The sequence below is a fragment of the Somniosus microcephalus genome, chromosome 9 (genome assembly GCF_052327205.1).
Source record: "Somniosus microcephalus isolate GS21.2 chromosome 9, FLI_Smic_1.0, whole genome shotgun sequence".
NCBI classification, from domain to species: domain Eukaryota; kingdom Metazoa; phylum Chordata; class Chondrichthyes; order Squaliformes; family Somniosidae; genus Somniosus; species Somniosus microcephalus.
Window position 1 is genome coordinate 44,591,858 of NC_140995.1, and position 20,268 is coordinate 44,612,125.

The following is a 20,268-nucleotide window of genomic DNA, read 5'->3' on the forward strand; positions in this document are numbered from 1 at the left end:
GTCACCCCTCCTTCTTTGGCTCGGTGTCAAGTTTTGTCTGATTACACTCCTGTGAAGTGCCTTGTCACTTTTTCCTATGTTAAAGGCAAGTTGTTGTTGTTTAACCTGACATTCTGAGCTTTACAATAGCTGGTGAGGTTCCAAAATAGTGGACCAAGATGTTCTGAATCAACTAATGTTGCCAATTTACTGTAGATGCTGGCGTGTCACTGGGAACCCAGTTACATAGAATTTACAGCACAGAAACAAGCCTTTCAGCCCAACTGATCTGTGCCGGTGTTTATGTTCCACATGAGCCTCCTCCCACCTTGGTTCATTTCACACTATCAGCAGATCAACTAGTGTGAGCTAGCGCCACCAAACTTTACCAGTCTCAGATCAGGGCAAAGCAAAGCACCGTCGTGTGTACTTAAATGCAGGTGTTTAAATGTACGTGTTGCAGAATTGTCAATTCTCCTTTTTTCCCGTTGATAATTACAACGAACATACACATGGGATACTGAGCTTAAAAAAAAGGTTGTGACTTTAAGGCATCTTAAAAGAGGGCCGCATGGGTTGAAGTAACCGTGGACTTGGCGTTTGGGAATTTCCTGCGATGCCGTTTCCCACCGGCGGGGTTCGCCCGCAGTGGCCATGCTGTGCATCCCACCATTTTTATCGCTGTCTGTGAGGTCCCATGTGAGGCCCTTGGAATTATGGCCAAAGCAGGAATCGCAAAATGCCACCCCTCAAATTACAACACACGTAACATTCCCCTTTGGGGGGGGGAAGATTCATTTTTGAGTACAAAGTGTTAACAAAAGGAGAGAGGGGGAAGAAAGATCATCGAGCTTGCAATCAGTAGCATATCTATGGCAGGAAAGAATGTGTTGGTTAACTAAACCAGGTACAATTGGTGTTTATTCTATCATAAAGCACATGCCAGTTTTCAATACTACTTTTCATTTTTCAGTGCTGCATGTTGAGATTTCAGTAATAGAAATAATAAACTCTGCAAAATTGGAAATGAGAAGCTTATTTTTTTCTTTGCACAGTGAATCGGATGTGATCAGCTTAATTCTGCTGAAGAAGTAAGAGCAGCAAAATGCTATCAGGAGGTTGAAATATTTTAGAAAGAATAACCAGGGCCATTGGAAACGTTTATCAGTTTGGCTCAGTTGTTTCCGTGTCGACGGATGTTATGGGTTCAAGCCCCACTCCAGCGCTTGACCCCCAAAATCTAGGCCACAGCCTAGTGAGTGCAGTAGTGAGGGAGTGCTGCGTTGTTGGAGGTGCAGTCCTTGGGGGTGAGATGTTAAACTAAAGCCCTATCTGCTTGTTCACGTTGACAATATTTAATGAAGGGTAGTGGAAATCTGGAACCCTCTCCCCCAAAAATCTGTTGAGGCTGGGGGGTCAAGTGAAAATTTCAAAACCGAGATCGATAGATTTTTGTTAGGTAAGGGTATTAAAAGTTACAGAACCAAGATGGGTAAATGGAGTTAAGGTACAGATCAGCCATGACCTAATTGAATGTCAAACCAGGCTCGAGGGGCTGAATGGCCTACACATGCTCCCTCCTATATTCCTAAGAAGAGGGGCAGGTATTCCAGTCTCCTGCCGTTCCTCCCTGACCCACCACCCCAAAAGTATTATTGTTGCTTGTGGAATCTTGCTGTACACAAAGACGCCTGTCGAGTTTGACAATTTCAAAGTTTCAAAATATAATTCATTGACACGTGAGTCACTTTGGGATGTTTCTGAGAGGTTTGACAAGGCGCTATGTAAATACAGTCTTCTACTTTTTAAATCTTTGAAGGGAGGTGGGGAACAAAGACAATTCAAAAAGGGTTTCAGCACCAAATAACGGACAGGTTGCCTAGAGTAGCATTTAGAGGTGGGTCTTATTTCTTTATGATGCATGTAGATAAATGTAAAATGGTGGCAAGTGTCTTTGCAAATAAGATGCTAATAATCCGTAAGCAAAAAATTGTCTAACCTGAAAAAATAGAAATACTTATGTCATTTTGCTTCAGTAGCTGAAAATAAAACACTCTGACACTCTGCTCGAACTTGCTTCCTGGCGACCGCTGATTTCTGCACAATACACTGACTTGCTCACTGTCACCTTCCAAAGTCACAGAAACATCCAATTTCTGATGTCAGATCTTTTCCACCTATTTTTTGTTGTTACCACAAATAATGTTACAGCCGAACCTTTCTAACACTGGGCATTAAAAGAAAGGGTTTCAAGGTTCTCAAAAGAGCATGTGTGTGTTAATAAAAAAAATCCCCCAAAGAGCGTGGAAGAGATAGCAGCAAGCTTTATCTATGAACTCTGCAAGGTACATGAGCCCATTAATATGTAACAGATTTCCTTCGGGATTTATGCAGTAAATTCCAAAAAAGAATGGCATTGCAATATGTATTACATTCTGGGAAATGCTGCTTTGGTGGTAGTACACACGGCTGCAATGACAACCGTTCTTACTGTTGTTGAAATTTGAAGATAAGGAAAGATGGGCTCTCCCGCTGTATTCACAACTGCGATGTGCCAAAAAATAAAACTAAAAGTTAGCAGGGTATTTATTGCTTGATTTGTTACACTGAACAAGATAGCTCACCTTGTGCACAACCACAGGAGTACTCGCCAATCATACTGATGCAGGTTGCCCCATTTTTGCAGGGATCAGAAGCACATTCATCAATGTCTGTTGAGCAGTTCTTGTCTGGCAGGAAAGAAAATGAAACATTAAAACTATAAATCATGTTGAGCTGGAACAGGCAGCTAATGTCGCTTCACAGTCCGTGCAGCATCAATATAATCTGGCTTTACAAGTCCACAAAATGTCCCTTTACTGGGTGAGATACAGAGCAAGTCAACTCGCTCTCTCACTCTTGCTGTCTGTCTCTCGACACATATTGGAAATCTTTTAAGACTATTAAATCCATTAGGTGTCTCTTAGTCAAAGTAGTTTAGCTGGCTTGAACTCTTGAGGGAAGATTTTCCTCTTGGTTTCTCAGTTCCCAAGCACAGCGATGGGGAAATGGCGACAGAGGCCTGTAATGTTGGGTTTGCACCAGTACTATGCTACTTTGTGCTTTCCTGAGCTTTCAGCTGTGGCTCGGTGGGTAGCATGCCTGCCTCCAAATCAGGAGAAGGTTGTGGGTTCAAGTCCCACTCCAGAGACCCGAGTACAAACTCTAGGCTAACACTCCAGTGTAGTGCTGAGGAAGCATTGCAAGACTGTACTGCAAGAAGTGCCGTCTTTCGGATGAGATGTTAAACCAACAAGAAATTAAAGAGAAGCAGGGAGTTCTCCCTGGTGTCCTGGCCAGCATTTATCCCTCAACCAACATCACAAAAACATCTGGTCATTATCACATTGTTGTTTGTGGGATCTTGCTGTGTGAACTTGGATGCCATGTTTCCTACATTGCAACAGAGACTACACTTCAAAATTACTTTACTGGCTGTTAAGCACTTTGGGACATTCTGAGATTGAGAAAGATGCTATAGAAATGCAAGTCTTTCTTTTATTTTCTTCCTTCCTTTTTTCTTTCCCAAAGCAACGTAACTGGGCCTTGTGTGTCGAACAGGGGCAAGGCCAGTGTAACCACTGTAATGGTTGAGGAGGACCCACTCCCAGCTTCCCACCTTACATTCCTGTTTGTCGGCCCAAGTGTGTCCTAATGTGGTGATGGGGCTTGCGTTGGGACTCCCATGGACCAAAAATGGATGGAGTGAAACAGCTATTAGAGATTTTGGCCTAGAAATTCACTATGGCCCCGCCAGCTGGCTAGCGCCCAAAAGTTAGCGCTGGGCGGGGAGCCATTTGCGATCGTCAGATATTCAGTTTTTGCGCCCCACTTCAGAACCGGGCGCTATTCCAGGGTGTGCCCGCCTCCGCTTGGGGCGCTGAAACTGAATTTCAGCGCTCTTGGCGCCGCTGCGCCAGCCGCTGCGGAGCGGCAGGCTGCGGTACTGCAGGCCTCCTCCTTCTCTTAAGGGGGAGCTGCCTGCAACGGGGAGATCGCCGCTGGATAGTGCCGGCAAATGAGCCCGGCACCACGGAGAAGTGCCGGGTTCGCGGAAAGCAGCCGGCAATGCCGCGGGGGGGGGGGGGAGGTGGAGGAGGCCGGGGAAGGAGGTGCGGGCAGGCGGCCGCCGAAAAAGCGGCCGGCCGCACCTCCACCTTAAAGCGCCCCACTAAGGCTACAGTACGGCCCCGTTTTCTGGTCGCTGTTTGCGGCCGCTGCGGAGGAGGCGGCCGCAACTAAATATGGGGATCGGGCCGGTTTCGGGGCGGAACCGGGGCACTGCGCACACCGATGACGTCATCGGTGCCGGCGCAGCGCTAACGGCTACCGCCGCCAATACCGCTGCGCTGAATATCAGCGCAAACTCCTTTTTGGCGCAGAAGCCCTCTTTAGGCGGTAACTGGCCGCAAAGCTGGCAGCGCCTTAATGAATTTCTAGGCCTTTTACTCTTTAGGAATTTCCCCTTATCCCAGTATGATCTTCAGGACTCTCAGACCTACAGCTACACTGTTGATTCCGTACTCCCGATCCCAGTGAAAATTGTGTGCCCTTCTCCCCTCACAGTCACACGGCAGTAATGCTGTGGATCGCAACCCATTGACCTCCAGCTCTGGTTCACGCCATCCCTCATTGTTTCCCAAGGCATGTCCAGCTTTTGTCAGTCCTAGGAAAGGGGACTCACCAGCAAACCCTTGCCATTTTTGATGTAGGGCTCCACACATACTGAAAGAGAGAGAGCAGGAGAAAGTTTGAAATGAGACTAGAATTTGCAGAGAGGGAAGAGCAAAATGCCAACACAAAGAAAAGAGAAAAAAAAGGAAATAAAAATGTAGCAAGATAAGAGAAAATTGTACACAATGACACAAAGTCAATACAGTGTGAAGACAAGAAAAGAGAGAGAGAGTGCACAAAGTGAAAGAAAAAAAGTATGAAGCAACGCATGGCCAGTGAAACCGGTGAGATCAGAGATCCACTCCAGGAAAAGGACATCATCCCAATAGTCCCAACCGAAAAAAGTGTCAAACATTAAAGGAGCAGTAAGTTGATAATGCTCCTGTGAAGCACCTTGGGACGGTTTACTAGGTTAAAGGCGCTATAGAAATGTAAGTTGGTGTTAGAAACGTTGGGGTAAAATTAGCCTAGGGCAGTAGCACAAAGCGGGTAATAGCGAATCGGCAGCCCAGTTTATAGATGCGCGCCTTTCTTTTCCAATCAATGGCTGCTGATGCTCCATCGCCCATTTTGCTGCCCTAGACTGATTTCACCCTCATTATTTGTAAGATAATGGATCCTGGGGAGCGATTTTATTAGTAATATGTCTGATGGGTTCAGCTAACATTGTATCACAGTTTACAACTGTCATCTGAGCTCCACGATTAAATTACAGCCCTGAGATCATTCCACTGTATCTCATATATCCATCGTTTTTATTCAAGTCTTCAACGCATTTCTGCGTTAGTGGAAGTGTACTTCATGTCATTCAAGCATGGTGACATTTGCCCAGTGTGATTAATGATCATCATGTAATCACTGACAATTTGCACTTTATTATTGGAAAATTTTACAGCCAGAATTTATTATTTTATTACCATGGATCAAAATATCTTAACCATTTTGTTGCTGGCATAGCTGCTTTTTAAAAAAAAAAGTGATCCCCCCCCACCCCGCAGCTTGAATGTTCAAGGGTGGCTGTGGGAGAATCAGCGGGAAAATAGTTGCCATGTACAGCAAAAAACATAATTCCCTATATTATCTCAGATATGGCAGAAGGGAAAATGTTTGCAACATGTAAAGCGGGAGAGGGTTCAACTGCTGTAGAATTTGGAAATGGAAGCCTGATCATTGCAAAGCTAAGTGAAGGGTTTGTACAGTATTAGGCATAGGGAAGATGTTTCCACCTGTGGGGAATCCAAAACTAGGGGTCATCAGTATAAGATTGGCACTAATAAATCCAATAAGGAATTCAGGAGAAACATCTTTACGCAGAGAATAGTTAGAATGTGGAACTCACTACCACGGGGAGTAGTCGAGGCGAATAGCGTAGATGCATTTAAGAGGAAGCTAGATAAGTACATGAGGGAGAAAGGAATAGAAGGTTATACTGATAAGATTAGACGAAGAGAGGTGGGAGGAGGCTCGTGTGGAGCGTAAACACCGACTAAATCGGTAGGGGCGAATGGCCCGTTGCTGTGCAGTATTAGCAATTCACCAGTAGATCAATGAGTAAAACCCTTCAGCCAAATATTGTTTCAGATTCCTCACCTCCTCATCCTTGCATAGGAGAAAAGAAAGAATTGCATTTATATAGTGCCTTTCATGACCACCGGACATCCCAAAGTCCTTTGCAGCCAATGAGGTACTTTTGAAGTGTAGTCACTGTTGTAATGTAGGAAACACGGCAGCCAATTTGCACACAGCAAGCTCCCACGAACAGCAATGTGATAATGACCAGATCATCTGTTTTAGTAATGTTGATTGAGATAAATATTGGCCAGGACACTGGGGATAGCTCCCTTGCTCTTCTTCGAAATAGTGCCTTGGTATCTATTACGTCCACCTGAGAGGGCAGATGGGGTCCCGGTTTAACATCTCATCTGAAAGACGGCACCTCCGACAGTGCAGCACTCCCTTAGTACTGCACTGGAGTGTCAGCCTAGATTTCGGTGCTCAAGTTCTGGAGTGGGACTTGAACCCACAACCTTCTGACTCAGAGGTGAGGGTGCTGCCCACTGAGCCATGGCTGACACTAGTATGAATTTGGCGGGGGTTGGGGGTGGGGGGCCGAGGAGAGGGGGGAACTCAATCAAAAAAATATGATGTTGGTGGTGTGTTTGTATGATGTTACAAAATTAATAAATCACTTTAGCTCATTCTGCTTCTTTTTTAATTTGAGAAACCTAGGATAAGAGAGCCAATTGCTCAGAACATGGCCAAAGTTCAAAACTGGCCAGAGAGAAGGTGAGGTAAATGAAGAATTAGCGGTTGAAACGGGCCATTCGGCCCCACCAGTCTATACCAGTGTTCATGCTCCACACATGCCTCCTCCCACCCTACTTCATCTCACCCAGCATGGGTTTTAAAAGGCGGGGGGGGGGGCGCAGGGGGAAACTGAGGGAGATAATGAGATCCATAGTTTTGAAAATCATGGGAAAGAAAGGCTCCGATATTTACTGGGACAGGGTTTCGGGGCTGGGGGGGGGAAATGAGTTATGGAGTCCGGGTCCTACCGAACGCCATGTAGGTTTAAGGTTTTAGCTCCATGGCATGCATGTTTTTTTATTTGAACAGATTTCCTGCCCAGAAGCCAGCCTGATTGACAGACACAGATTGTCTTATACACAGACAACACAGTTCTGTTATAGAATCATAGGGGGAAAAATTCAGTATCGCCCCATTTGGGGCGCCATTATTGGCGGTGCGCAAAGTTTAGCGCCTGGCGCTAATTATCGCCTCTGACAGCAAACTTGGCTTTTATCGCCCCTGGAGGTGATTGGAGCTCTAAATCAGGCGCTACACACCTCTCTTAAGGCGCTAAGACCGAGGAGTGAGGCGCTACCTCAGAGGGCGGGCGCAGCGCAGGTGCTGTCAGCTAGCGATGGAACACAGACACACTGGCGCCGGTCAGTTCTTAAAGGGGAGGGTCGATCTTGCTCTGCAGCCACACCCTGCTCATTGGAGCCTTGAATCTCGGCCTGGACAGACCTGTGGCTAAATCCTGCAGCCAAGGACTATGGAGAGGGCCAGGGAGCAAGCACAGCGCTTCTGCGAGTGGGCCTTGGAGGCTCTGGTTGTCGTGGTGGAGCGCAGAAGATCTATTCTGTACCCAGAGAGTGGCAGGAGGCCTTTGCCACGCAAGTGCAGGAAAGTGTGGAGGGAGGTGGCTCAGAGAGTCTCCACAAGCAGCATGGTGCCTAGGACCCATCTCCAATGTAGGAAAAAGTTCAACGACCTCACTCGGGTCGTCAGGGTGAGTGCCTTTTTTTCAAAACCTCTCCATCCCTCCATCTCAACCTCACTTTATGGCCAGAGGGTCTTAAAAGCCCCAATGCCCAACACTCATCCAACACCTATCGCCTTTTCATCAAACACACACGCGCATTCCACACTTTGCATACAGTAAGGGCTATTCAACTATGGCAGGCACATCAGGCGAGACCATGGCTGCATACAGTAAGGGCTATTCAACTATGGCAAGCATTTCAGGCAAGACCATGGCTGTATATTTACTCAGACGCTGTCCTTTTTCTTGCAGGCCAAGCTGTCTCACAATAGGAGACAGCAGCAACGGACCGGTGGAGGGCGGCCTCAGCTGTAACCCCTCAGTGATCTTGAGGTGCGCATCCAGAGGATTGTGGCAAGCCGGGTGATTGGTCCCGTCGCCACTGGAGATGCCGACCCCATTCTGGACAGCAATGGTAAGGTCATCACATTTTTGTCCTCTCTCCTTCCACTTGTTCCTCACAACACCAGCCTTTGACACTTTCAATCCAAATTACTAAATCGCTGCACTCATGCCACCCTGTCCTCACGCTAAAGCCACTCTTGTACCTCCCTGCTTTCAGATGGTGATTCACCAGGTGAGGAGACGAGCCCTCAAGCTGCCAGTGGGAGTGAAGCTGAAGGCGAGGAGGAAGAGGAAGCTGGAGCATCAGTGCCACCCTCTCCCGAGGAAGCCCATGCCCACACTGGGAACACGCCTCCCCTGGAGGGGAGCAGGGGGGATGGGTCTGATGAGGGTGAAGCTCCAGGACTCCAGCGGGTTGCAGCAACGCGATGGGGGTAGGGAAGCTCGTGGGCCTTCTCCCCGGAGGGAGAGTATGACATCGAGTCCTGCTGCATTGGACGCAGAGGAGGAGTGGGTCCTCGCTGAAACGAGCGCCCATGCAGAGCGCAGGCACACTGAGCTCATGGCTGCAGTGGCAAGGGTGACTGAATCCATTGAATCACTGGCAAGGAGTGTGGAGCACTTTGGTGTAGCACAGGCGGCTGCCACACAAATGCTTAGTGCTGCAATGCAGTCAGTGGCTGGTCTCATGCAGACGCAGATTGAGGCCACGCGAGCACTGACTGCTGCCGCCCTCGCTGGATTGGGCACATTTCCCCGGGGCTCTCACCACGCCGCAGCAGGCCAGCAATCCGTGCTCCATCAGATTGCTCCGGATGCTGAAGTGCTGCCCCGTGGGAGTGCCAGTGTGTCAGTCGAGCAGGGAGTTGCTGTCCTCTCTCAAGATGACAGCGTTCCTGCTGCCACCACTGGCACTTCTCCACTGCAGTTGCCACCACCTGTAGGACAGACTGCTGCCGTCTATGCAGAGTTGGTGCAGTCTGCAGCCAGGCCCTCCAGGCACAGAGCTGGTCCAGGCCGTTCTTCAAGGGCATCTGCAGTCTCAGGTTGTGACAATCAGCAGCCTTCCATGAGCCTTGCTCCAGCCACTGGGGTCCCATTACAGAGGAGCTGTAGGGTGGGAAGGGGGGAATTTCGCAAGGGAAGGAGATAACCCTCGAAGGGCAAAAAGTAGGAGGTGTAACAAAATGTTTTTCATTGTTTTATTAAAGGCCAAGGTTCATGGTCAAATTTTTGTAACTGTTTTGGACATTGTCTCCAGGTTGTGAGAGCCAGTTATGTTAATGACTCTTTTTTTTTTGCTTCTTTCTATTAGTTTGTCATGCGGAAATGAGACACAAAGGGCTAGATTTTCAGTTGATAGCGCCAGCAGTTAGCGCCTTAAGAGAAGTGATTTTCGGGCACTATGCGTGTAGCGCCCGTGCGCAGCGCAGTTTGCGCCCCGCCCCAAATTAAGTTGCCCGTTAGCGCCGGCGCAAAGTTTAGCGCCCGCCCGGATGCGCGCGCAGAAAATGACGTCACATCCTCGTGCAACGCCCTTTGTGCGCCCCGATTCCAAACTTCAGTCAGACCGCCCCATTGTGCGGCTGGCGGCCGGAGCGTTTGGAAAAAGGAACGCAACACAACCAGCGCGGGCCCCGGGGGGCGCAAATTAAAGGGGACGTGCTCTCCAGTATAAAGGCCAGCCTTTTTTCAGAAAACACTCTTGTGCAACGCATTTCTGGAGACACAACAAGGAGGATAGCTAACTGGTTTCAAGCAGCAAGAGCTCAGGTATTTCTGGACTCAGGCCAGAGCGCTGCAAGTGGCCTTTTGGAAATTAGAGTGTTTGCCAGGATTTGATGGGGGTTGCATGGGGTGCCAACGCGGAGCTGCAGCTCCATGTCCGTAGGGCTCGCAGACGCATTGTGAGAGGGGCAGCCCTGGCTAGAGGCAGAGGGGGCTACAGGCGTCGGCCACGTAGGCCTTACCCAGTCAGGCTATACCGCCAGCAGCGCTCCTACCTAAACATGAGTGCCGCGCGATGTGTTAAAAGGCTCCGATTCCGAAAGGAGGTGATTGCAGAGATCTGCCACCTGCTTCGCCGAGATCTGCGGCCAAAGCTCAGGTGCAGGACGTCTCTGTCAGTGGAAGTGAAGGTGACGGTGGCATTGAACTTCTATGCCACCGGCTCCTTCCAATACGCTGCTGGGGACATAGCAAACATCTCACAGTACGGCGCGCATCGCTGCATCCGCCAGGTGACCGAAGCACTGTTCAGCAGGAGAAGCCAATTCATCTCCTTCCCCATGGCCCTGGAGAGCCAGCATCAGCGCGCATTGGGATTTTCCAGACTCGGGGAATTCCCCTTGGTGCAGGGCGCCATTGACTGTACGCATGTGGCTTTGCGGGCCCCTCTGGAGCATGGCGAGCAGTATCGCAACAGGAAGGGCTACCATTCTCTGAATGTGCAGCTGGTCTGTGACCACAAGCAGCGCATCATGGCAGTCAATGCCAGCTTCCCAGGCAGCAGCCACGATGCCTTTATCCTGCGGCAGAGTACTGTGCATGACATGTTCCAGGCACAGCCTCCCCCAAGAGGATGGCTACTCGGGGACAAAGGCTATCCTTTGTGCACCTGGCTCATGACCCCGCTCCGCGCGCCCAGGACCGCTGCTGAAGAGGCCTACAACGAGAGCCATCAAACCACCCGCAACATCATCGAGCTAACTATTGGGGTCCTCAAGCAGCGGTTCCGCTGCCTTGATCGCTCCGGAGGAGCTCTCCAGTATTCGCCGGACCGGGTCTCCCAATTTGTGGTGGTTTGCTGCATGCTACACAACCTGGCTATCCGCAGGACTCAGGCACTGCCACCTGACGTTGGACCAGCACCTCAGGAGGAGGAGCAGGAGGAGCATGAGGAGGAGGAGGAGGAGGAGCAGGAGTACGTTCCCAGGAGGGAGCGACCAGGGCCAAGGGCCGCACGATGCCACCTTATTACACGGTACTTCTAAGCCCCCTGTCAGGGAATGGCCAGGGGCCATGAGGGAAGATGAATGCAGCCGCTCCGCAACACCTCAGCCGGCGAAGCCAACAAACACTAAGAAGAACAACCATGGAGACTGCATGAATAAAGATAATTTTTTATTACACAAAAATGAAAAGCCCTTCCCACATGAATCCCCAAAAACAATAAACGGGCCCCACAAAAAGCCCAACAAACGACTCACTCCCACAAACTGGGGAGGAGTCACTCCACCTTTCTTCAAACCGGGCCTCAACGTCGGCCTAACGCAAAAAATAAGCCCTCCAACAACACAACCATGGGCAAAATAAAGATGGCCACCGCCATATAAAAGGAAAGCTGGCCACACCCTCTACTGAGTGGCCCGCGAGGGCGAGACCTTGCCCAGCCTTTTGCCTCCCCTGCCCGGCCTGCTGCTCCTTCGCAAGCTCTGCCCAGTGGCTGCTGCGAGGCTGGGGGAAGGTGCCTGAGGCTCAGATGCCCTTCCGCCAGATGCCGCTGGGGGGCGGCCTACACGGCGTTTGGGCCTCGAGGGGCCGTCTGCTGAGTGGCGCACCTGAGCCTGGCCACCATCAGCTGCAGCCGCTTGCCCTTGACGCCCCAGTGGGGGAATGGCGGCGACGGATGGCGCAATGTGGGCCAGCTGGCGTCTGGGATGCGCTGGCTGGTGCTGTGGCACGGTGGCACTCGGCCGGGCCCGCACTGCAGGATCCGCAACAATCAGCCGAGGGGCGGCTTGCTGGGATGGTCCAGCGCGGCGGCTGCCCTGGTGATGCCTGCCTGAGACAGCGCGTGTGGCAGCAGTGAGTGCCCCTGTTGTCCTGGTGTGCGCGCGCATCACATCCGCCAGGGTCTTGACGGCATCAGTCAGCATGCGGCCACTCGCGGCAGTTGCTGCCCCGAACTCGCGCACACTGGTCGCCAGCGACTCGATGGCCTCAGGCATGCACCCCACCACGCTCATGAGCTCCGTGTGGCGCCGGTCCGAATCCTCGGCCATCTTATCCAGCTTCCGCACCTCCTCCGAGGTGAAGGTGTCCGGACTGGAGTCGCGACTCTCCCGCTGGGGAGGAGGGGGCCGAACTAAGGGACCCTTGCCACGTTGGTGGCGGCGAGTGTGCCGATCAGCAGCACTCCCCTCTGATCCTTCCCCCCTTTGGGGGGAAGGCCGCGGGCCACGCGCACGGCTCCTGGGTGGCTGGACGCCACTGGTTCCAGAAGCTGCATTGCCCTGCGACAGTTCCTCCAGGCACTCGTCCAGTGAGGAGGTGTCAAGCATTTCCTCCTCTCCTGCAGGACGTGACTGTTCCCCCGATGGTCCGGCTTGCTCCTCCTCCTCCTCCTGCTCGGAGGTGCTGTCACTGGCAGCTTCAGGGTCCTGGTCGTCACCAGCTGAAAGCAGGAATGCACAAGAGTAGCTTCAGAGTGAGGAGACGGCGTCAGCGAGGGAGTTAGGACTGGTGGCATTCAGCGCATTGGTGGGACAGTGGCAAAGGAGGTAGCTCGGATGGGCCAGTGCGACGCGAGAGGGCCAAAAGGCGAGGTCCTTACCATTGCCGGGCAGTGGAGGGTCGGATACTCCGCACGCTGTGGGGACGATCACATGGGCTCCCATGAGCACACACACGCGCTCCTTCAGCCGAGTGAGCTTCTGCAGCTTGGCGCGGCCACCCCTGGCACGGGCCTGGCGATTAAAGGCTACTTTAGCCTGCAAGAGAAAGGACGGGCTGTAAGTGCGCAGTGTAGCCCTGATGTAGTGTGCACTGCCTCCCATGGTGGAATAGCTTGGCCAGAGTGAAGCCCTGATGTAGTGTGCACTGCCTCCCATGGTGGAATAGCTTGGACAGAGTGAAGCCCTGATGTAGTGTGCACAGCCTCCCATGGTGGAATAGCTTGGCCAAAGTGTAGAGTGCCGAATGGCCATTTGATGCTCATGACTGTCCCAATGCTGCTGGCTGAGGGCTGGCCAATAGGACTTTCAGCTCCCTTTGCCCATCATGTCAGGTGTACATGCAAGAATGAGGAGGAGACTGGAAAGGCTACTCACCTTGACAATCCTGGTCAGGTCGTTGTATTTTTTACGACATTGTTTGTGGGTCCTGGGGGCATCGCCGGTGAACGTCACCCTCTGGGCGATCTGCTTCCAGGCTTTGGTGTAGTCGTGGTGGGTTGGATTCCTCCCACTCTCTGGGAACAAGATCTTGCGCCTCACCTCCAGAGCTGTGACCATTATGTCCAGATCACCCTCTGAGAAGCGCAGGGCACGCTGACGGGCCTTCTCTGGCGTTGCCATGACTCCCTGGGGCTGAGCAGCAGTGTTGAGGCCTCTTTGCAAGGCTGCAGTGTGCAGGGCGTGGCAGCAGACCAATTCGTCCCTTCCCCCTTTAAGAGCTGGTCGGCGCCACGGGGTCTGCTGTCAGTCCAAAAATGACCGCACCCGCGCTGCGCCCCGCCTGGGCGCTATCCCTCTGGACCGCCGGCTTAGCACCTAAAGAGAGTAGTGGAACGCCTCTTTTAGCGCTCCACCAACCTCTTAGGGCGAAGCCACTGAATTCCCGGCAACGGGGCGCTACTTTGGGGCGGGCGCTAACTTCGGGCGGGCGCTAAGGTTAGCGCCCCAAAACTGCCTATACTGAAAGTCTAGCCCAAAGAGTTTGTCAAATAAAGAAGTTTCTGTATTCAAAATGTACATGTTTGGTCTTTGCAATCATTGTTGCCTTGACCGGCTTAGGGGTTGCGGGATGGTTTCATTCAGGTTGTTTGAATGGCAGAAGCCATTTCCTCAGAGGGGGCCTAGAAGCGACTTGCTATGAGCCTTTGACAGACGGCCCTTCCACTTTGTACATTGTGTGCCTCCCTCCTGCCTTGGTGCTGCTGATGATCATCCTCCTCATCTTCCTCCTCCTCTTCCTCCTCCTCCTCTGCTGGTGCTCCAATGCCTGGTAGCATTGGCTGGGTCCTGAGGATTGCCAGGTTATGCAGCATGCAGCACACAACAACAAAGTGGGAGACTCACTCAGGCGAGTACTGAAGGGCTCCTCCAGACTGGTCCAGACAGCGGAACTGTTGCTTGAGCACGCCGATTGTGTGCTCAACGATGTTCCTGGTAGCTTGATGGCTCTCATTGTATCACAGCTCAGCAGGGGTGTTGGGCATACGGAGCGGTGTCATCAGCCAGGTGCACAAAGGATATCTCTTGTCCCCGAGAAGCCAACCTCCTGGGTGATGCGGTGCCTGGAAAAGGTCTGCCACAGAAGTCTGGCACAGGAGGAAGGCATCATGGCTGCTGCCAGGAAAGTGGGCATTGACAGCGAGTATCAGCTGTCTGTGGTCACAGACCAACTGAACGTTTAAGGAATGGAAGCCCTTATGGTTGCGGAAATCCTTGGCATTCTCTTGCGGCGCCCGCAAAGCCACATGCGTGCAGTCAATGGCGCCCTGCACCACGGGGAAGCCCGCTATCATCGCAAAGCCCGTTGCGCATTCTTGCTGCTTGTCCGGGGTCATGGGGAAAGAGATGTACTCTTGCCTCCTTTTAAAGAGGGCATTTGTGACCTGCCGGATGCAGCAATGCACCGCCAACTGGGAGACATTGGCAATGTCCCCGGTAGCTGATTGAAATGAGCCGGTGGCATAAAAGTTGAGAGCCACCAACAGAGACGTCCTGCTCCTCAGTTGAGGCTGCAGATCTGGCTGAAGCAGGTGGCAGAGCTCATTGACCACCTCCTTGCTGAAGCGCAGCCTTTGCAAACACTGCTCCTCAGACATATTAATGTAAGAGAACTGTTGGCGAAAAACCCTGGGAGGGTAAGGTCTCCTGTACAGAGGCTTGTTGGCCCTCCTCCGTCTGGCCATGATTGCCACTCTCTCTCTGCATCTCTGTGCCCTCTGAATGTGATGGAGAAGGACGACGTTCCCATCCATTGCAGCCCCCATAGTATCTAGGCAATCAAAGTTATGAAGGTCAAAAACCAAAGTACCTGCAGTTATGGTCAGAAGCCAAAACTACCTCAGACAGCGTTGACTCAATGCAGAAGTCTCTCTTTCTCTCTTTGTCTCTCTCAAAATCTCTCTCTCTCTCTCAGAACGAGTGGTGCAAAAATGGCTACCACACAGAAGCCAGGAAGAGGCCCCCTTTAAATAGCGTCCCCCCAGCCCCACAGTGACTGGGAAGTGTTCCAGTCAACCTGTCGTTGGGTGCGCCAGGCAGAAAGGAGGGGGGCGTCACTCAATTTCCATTCTGGGGCGTCATAAGGGCGTTGCACTCTCGAATGACATCAAGATCTGTGTGCGCAGGAGATCGGGTGGTATTGTTTAGCACCGCCGCAAAATGTCCGGTCAATTTCGTGAGAGGCGCAGATATTGCCACGCCCGGGCGCTAGTTGCTTTGCGCGCCACTTGGCACCCTCTTAAGGCGCTAACGGGAGGTGCAACCAACTGAATTTTTCCCCCATAGAACCCTACAGGACAGGAGGCCACCATTCAGCCCCATCGTGCTTGTACCGGCTCTTTGAAAGGACTATCTAATTAGTCCCACTCCCCCTACTCTTTCCCCATAGTCCTGCAAATTTTCCCCCTTCAAGTATTTATCAAATTCCCTTTTGAAAGTTATTATTGAATCTGCTTTCTCCACTCTTTCAGGCAGTGCATTTCAGGTGTTATTCCGTGACCTTGCCAATGCTGCCATAGCCACTTAAGGTTCCAGTCTGTTATAGGTATTCCTAATCTCCGTGAATGTTAACGTTCAGCCATTAAGAATGCTGAATTTTACTTGTGTATGGTTAATTCGTTAACAATGCCTCTTTTTGAATTAAAAAAAATGCAGCGATCCATGATTTTGATAAGACGACAGAATTAAAAAATATATTTGTTAATGTAGCAGATTTTTTTTTCCCACGTCGCGGTTTTGAAGGATTTGTAATTCCGCAATAAACTTCTCATGTGATAAATACGTCAAATGAATCAACCTTCAAACTGAAGTACAGACTCCATAGACATAACTTGCAATTATGATGGAGAATGGAAGCTGTCACAGCTACAGCATCAATGTCTACTGGTCCAGTAAATCAGGATGCAGGAACTTTGGAAGATTAGATATGGTGACATACATTTTGCCCAGCACTGAAACGGTAAAACTCTAATTGAAGAAGCAGTGACTCCTTCCAATTACAGTTTGCCTGCAGTTACAAAGTAAGGGCAGCTGGAGCAGCTTTTAACCATCTTTATTCAGTGCCAGCAGAATTTACCTACAAAGTCTTTCCTGTCTCCCACCCCCTCCTTCCTCCAACTTTCACCCCTCCTGAAGACAGTGATTCTTCCCTGGGTTTTGACCTCTCCGCTACCTTGCCCAAGTATCCATTCGTCAAGTGTGAGCTTCCAAAGCGAGCGCCGATAGATGATTTGACCAAGTCCGGGTCCTATCTTGGTCTCACCCGAACTCCACCTCTGCACAAGTTCCCTAGCTCAGAAACGCTGGCATTAATGATAGAATTCCCACAGTTACTCAGCTGAGATCAGACTTGTCTGTAACTCTCAACCCCACACTATGCAGTACATTTATCAACCAAATCAAGAAAGAACGTGCACTTCTATAGCACGGACCTGAGCGGCAGTGGAGGCGGCTGCTTAAAGGACACACCGGAGAAGGCCTAGAACACGGTGCGGACCTGAGCAGGAGCGGCGGCAGTGGAGGCTTAAAGGGAGCACTGGAGAAAGCCCAGAACACAGCGCGGGCCTGAGTGGGAGTGGAGGGGGCGGCTTAAAGGAAGCTGAGTGGCGACTTAAAAAAACAGGAAGTGACGTCACAGGACAGCAGGTAGGTGATTGTTTGGTGAGTATTACAGCTCTTTTGCTTTCTAGGTTAGGTAAGTGGATTACATTTCAAACTGGGAGAGTATTAATCACTATAACTTTATTGAATTAATAACTTAAACAAAATTAACTAATTAGAAGTAAAAATAATCGTTTGAAGGAGGCGGAGTATAAATCGAGCGGGAAGCCCAGAGAGGGTGCAGACAGGAGGCAGCGAGGAGGCGGAGTACCTTCAGCGAAAACAAAAACAACAAAAGCAACAACAGCAAAACCGCTAAAGTGACGTCACAACCAGGGAAGGGGCTGATTGGTGAATAGCTGGTAAGTGTTTCTAGGTAATAGTTTATTAAGTAAAGGCATGGCAGGGCAGTTTAGGCCCATGGAATGCACATCCTGTGCTATGTGGGGACTCTAGGACACTTCCCATGTCCTGGACAACCACAGGAAGTGTCGTCAGCTGGAGGAGCTCGAGCTCCATGTTTTGGAGCTTGAGCAGCGGCTGGTGTCACTACAGTGCATCCATGAGGCTGAGAGCTTTGTGGATAGCACGTTTCAGGAGGTGGGCACCCTGCAGATAAAGAGTGTGCAGACAGAAAGTGAATGGGTGACCACCAGACAGAAGAGGAGGACCAGGCAGGTAGTGCAGGAGTCCCCTGAGTGCATCCCGCTCCCCAACCAGTATTCAGTTCTCAGTACTGGTGAGGGCGATGGTTCCTCTGGGAGTACAGCCAGAGCCAAGTCTGCGGCACCATGGATGGCTCAGCTGTACGGGGGGGGGAGGAGGAAGAGTGGGAGAGCAATAGTGGTAGGGGATTTGATAGTTAGGGGAGCAGACAGGCATTCCTGCGGCCGCAGACGTGACTCTAGAATGGTATGTTGCCTCCCTGATGCCAGGATCAAGGATGTCACTGAGCGACTGCAGAATATTCTGAGGGGGAGGGTGAACAGCCAGAGGTCATTGTCCATATCGATACCAATGACATAGGTAGAAAGAGGGATGAGGTACTGCAGGCAGATTTCAGGGAGCTAGGAATGAGATTAAAGAGGACCTCAAAGGTAGTAATCTCCAGGTTATTCCCACGCGCAAGTGAGTATAGAAATAGGAGGATAGAGCAAATAATGCGTGGCTGGAGAGATGGTGCAGGAGGGAGGGCTTTAGATTCCTGGGGCATTGGGGCCGGTTCTGGGAGAGGTGGGACCTGTGCAACTCAACAGGGCCAGAACCAATATCCTCGCGGGTAGGTTTGCTAGTGCTGTTGGGGAGGGTTTAAACTAATTTGGCAGGGGGATGGGCACCAGGATATAACATTAGAAAGGGGAAATAAAGTGCTCAAAAGGATTGGGAAAGGCAGAGAGCACTAACATAAGAAATGGTAAGGTATTAGAGGGGGTCAAACTAAAAGAGAATGCAGGATGGTCTAAGATGGGTTTACAATGTATGTATGTGAACGCACGAAGCGTAGTAAACAAGGTAAGTGAGCTGCAGGCACAAATAGCCACATGGGAATATGATGCTGTGGCAATAACTGAGACCTGGCTCAAAAAAGGCAAGATTGGGTATTAAATATTCCTGGTTATAAAGTGTTCAGATAGGGAAGGAAAGATAGGACTTGGTGTGGCAGTATTGGTCAAGGAGAATGTTACAGGGCTGGAGAGGGAGGATGTCCTGGAGGGGTCAAGGACAGAATCTATATGGCTAGAGTTAAGAAGTAATAGAGGTGCCATTACACTACTGAGCGTATTCTATAGACCACCAAATAATGGGAAAGATACGGAGGAGCAAATTTGCAGAGAAATTACAGAGAGGTGCAAGAACTATAGAGGAGTAATAATGGGGGACTTTAACTATCCTAATATACACTGGGATCATAATAGTGTTAAGGGCAGAGCTGGGGAAGAATTTCTGAAGTGTTTTCAGGAGAACTTTCTTGATCAATATGTTTCCGGCCCGACGAGGGAGGAGCCATTGCTGAATCTGATTCTGGGGAATGAGGTAGGTCAAGTGGAGCAAGTGTCTGTAGGTGAGCATTTAGGGAACAGTGATCATAGAATCATAAGGTTTAGATTAGCTATGAAAAAGGACAGGGAGCAACCTAGGGTAAAAATGTCTAACTGGGGGAAGGCCAATTTCAGTGGGATGAGAACAGATCTGGCCCGGGTAAACTGGAACCAAAGATTGGCAGGCAAAACTGTAATGGAACAGTGGTCTGCCTTTAAAAAGGAAATAGTTCAGTTATGGTTGAGGTACATTTCCACTAGGGGGAAAGGCAGGGCAACTAAAGTTAGGGCTCCTGGATGACAAAAGAGATAGAGAATATGATGAAGCAAATAAAGAGCACGTATGACAGATGTCAGGTTGCAAATACATCTCAGAATCAAGCTATATATAGAAAGGTCAGAGGGGAAGTGAAAATAAAAATAAGAGGGGCAAAGAGAGGGTATGAGAATAGAATGGCAACCAACATAAAAGGTAATCCAAAAGTCTTCTATAGGCATATAAATAGTAAAAGGGTAGTAAGAGGAGGGGTGGGGCTGAATAGGGACCAAACAGGAGACCTATGCATGGAGGCAGAGGATATGGCTGAGGTACTAAACGAGTACTTTGCATCTGTCTTCACCAAGGAAGAGGATGCTGCCATAGACATAGTAAAGGATGAGGTAGTGGAGGTACTTGATCGGATAGAAATTGATAAAGAGGTGGGGGTTGATTTTCAGTGTGCCATGAGGCGGGCTTTTGAGCGTGCGGGGGGCAAAAATCCCGAATTCGGGGGTCCCGACACCATCCCGCCCAAAACCCGCCTCCACGTAAGTTTCAAAGGAGGCAGGTACCTGCCCCGCACTGGGACCCGCCGACCCGAGGCGGGAAGGGATTAGTGCCAATTAACTGCCTGTTAACAGGTAGTTAACAGGCAGTTTTTAGCCTAATCCCTATTTTGAAGGGTGTCGTGTGCCAGGTTAGAGGAGGCGGGCCGCGGGTTGAAGGACTTGGAGGGGTCGAGATGTCGGTGTTCAGGTGAATGATGGATGCATGAGTGCAAAGGTAAGTGTGTTTGATGTGTCTAAAGAAGTTTAAATTACATGTACTTAC

At 50.5% G+C, this 20,268-nt stretch overlaps 1 protein-coding gene across 11 annotated transcripts in view; it reads right to left on the bottom strand.

The window, feature by feature from the left end:
• Positions 1–20,268, bottom strand: part of LOC147112361 (protein eyes shut homolog) — a 2,879,641-nt gene that overhangs the window by 940,981 nt on the left and 1,918,392 nt on the right. For all 11 annotated transcript variants that reach the window (XM_085996555.1, XM_085996552.1, XM_085996547.1 and 8 more), the window contains one exon: positions 2,604–2,708. In XM_085996555.1, coding sequence (XP_085852681.1) covers positions 2,604–2,708 — 105 coding nt within the window. The remainder of the gene's footprint in view (positions 1–2,603; positions 2,709–20,268) is intronic.